This window comes from Otolemur garnettii, unplaced genomic scaffold (genome assembly GCF_000181295.1).
Source record: "Otolemur garnettii isolate 467f Iridium unplaced genomic scaffold, OtoGar3 scaffold00026, whole genome shotgun sequence".
NCBI classification, from domain to species: domain Eukaryota; kingdom Metazoa; phylum Chordata; class Mammalia; order Primates; family Galagidae; genus Otolemur; species Otolemur garnettii.
The window spans coordinates 10,464,545-10,466,210 of record NW_003852421.1 but is presented as its reverse complement, the minus strand read 5'-3'; the positions used below and the strand labels follow the sequence as shown (position 1 = coordinate 10,466,210).

Genomic DNA, 1,666 nt, shown 5'->3' with positions numbered 1-1,666 from the left:
ATTCTGCCTTGAAGACTCCTCAATGTTTTTCATTATCTCCAGTAACATGGCAAAACAGATATTCGGCTGAAACCACCCAAGAGTTTCCTCTTGGCAAGAACGAATGTTCAGAGGGGGCAAGCATTTCAACAGGCACAGCAGACCACAGAGAGTGACACTAACTTAAGAGAGAAAACACCTGAAGATGATTCCAGGGAGCTTCAACACTAGGACTATCTATGGGAGGGTGCACGCTTTGCAAATGGATGTGTCTCGGAGCAACTGTCTTCTCAAGTCCACCTGCCATCGTAGAACAGCCACGGCTCTGAAAAGAGGAATCAGTTCATTCCTCACTTCCCACAGACCTCTACCACACACACGCCACACCCCTGCTGTCTGTCTGGCAGTGCCAAGTGACACCTTGCCCTTTCTCTGAGAAGACTCTCAGCTGTCAGTGCTCCATGAAGGCTAAGTTGACATAGCTGGCTTTTGCTAAGACCTAAGTAGAAATGAAAATGTTTACTTCCAGCATATAGGAAAACCAATTAAATCAACATTCTCATCAAAAACAGACCACAAACATGTGGCCCAGGGCTCTGTTAATGTCATGGACACTAACCATAAAGAACATAAAGGAAAATAATAGATCACCTTACTTCAAACATGGCAATGTGTGTCAGATTTGTTATTTTGCATATTGATTAAGAAGAAGGTGCCATACAGTCTAGAAATTCATGACAAACACATTGGCAAAAACCATACACCATAAGAATAACAAGGCTTGAAGGGACGAGGCTGACAAAGACGACCCCCAGGGTGACTTTCTTAGATACCAGTAAGTAGATCCCTAAGGGTAAGGAACTGAAGTACAGCAAACCTAGCAACCACACTAACACCCGGATGGATGTCTGGAAGAGCAGGGACGTGCAATTCCACACAGTCCAGTTGTGTGACACAGTGGTGACAGAGTCGAAACTTGCAGGCCTATAGAATTCCACCACGGGAGTGGAGCTCAGAGACGGGGAGCTCTCTCTCTGCACCTCCATGATGGTTATGACCAGGCAGTTGGAGGATGTGTGGGAAGGACTGACTAGAGAGGCCAGCCGCTTAGGGGTCAGCAGCAGCTCCGTGGGGTTCTCTGGCAGGCACTTCTTCCCTTTGCCTCCACAAGTCAAGTTTACAAGGATGTTGTTGTCATCCGGCAGGCTGCTAACTTCATCATCTGGCAGGCATGTCTCAAACCTGCAGAAAGGACAGACGATGACACCTTGTGGGGAGTCCCCAAAGTCTATGATCTTGTAGAGGCATTTGGCACAAACCCTGTGACAACACTCCAGCACTTTCGGTTTCCTCTGTTTGAGATTGTATCGGTTATAACAGATCTTACACTCCAGCTCGTCAGAGACCTGGGACTCTGCTGCGTCTTCAGGTGGCTGGCTGGCCATCTCGAATTACCTACACAACCTGCCGTCAGATGTGTCTCGCTGAGGAACGGCTTTGATTAAAGGGCCCCTCTGAATATCATATCATCCAAATCAGGCAGAGATGCAAAAGGGCTGGAAAAGCAGTGAGATAAACAAGAAATCTTCCAGGCATTTTCAGCTTCTGTATTTAACGCTTGTCTCAGACACATGTTTATAAAGGCCATGTACACGGTCTTGTGAAGGGTCTGTAAAGAAAAAAAGAG

At 46.8% G+C, this 1,666-nt stretch overlaps 1 protein-coding gene across 1 annotated transcript; it reads right to left on the bottom strand.

The window, feature by feature from the left end:
- Nucleotides 1-680: 680 nt before the first annotated feature.
- Nucleotides 681-1,424, bottom strand: RNF182 (ring finger protein 182). Its single transcript, XM_003788315.3, has one exon. The coding sequence runs from the start codon at nt 1,422-1,424 to the stop codon at nt 681-683; it is 744 nt and encodes a 247-aa protein (XP_003788363.1).
- Nucleotides 1,425-1,666: the final 242 nt, after the last annotated feature.

Coding starts and splice junctions, on each gene's coding strand:
- RNF182 (XM_003788315.3), bottom strand. CDS start 1,424: ATGGCCAGCCAGCCACCTGAAGACGCAGCAGAGTCCCAGGTCTCTGAC.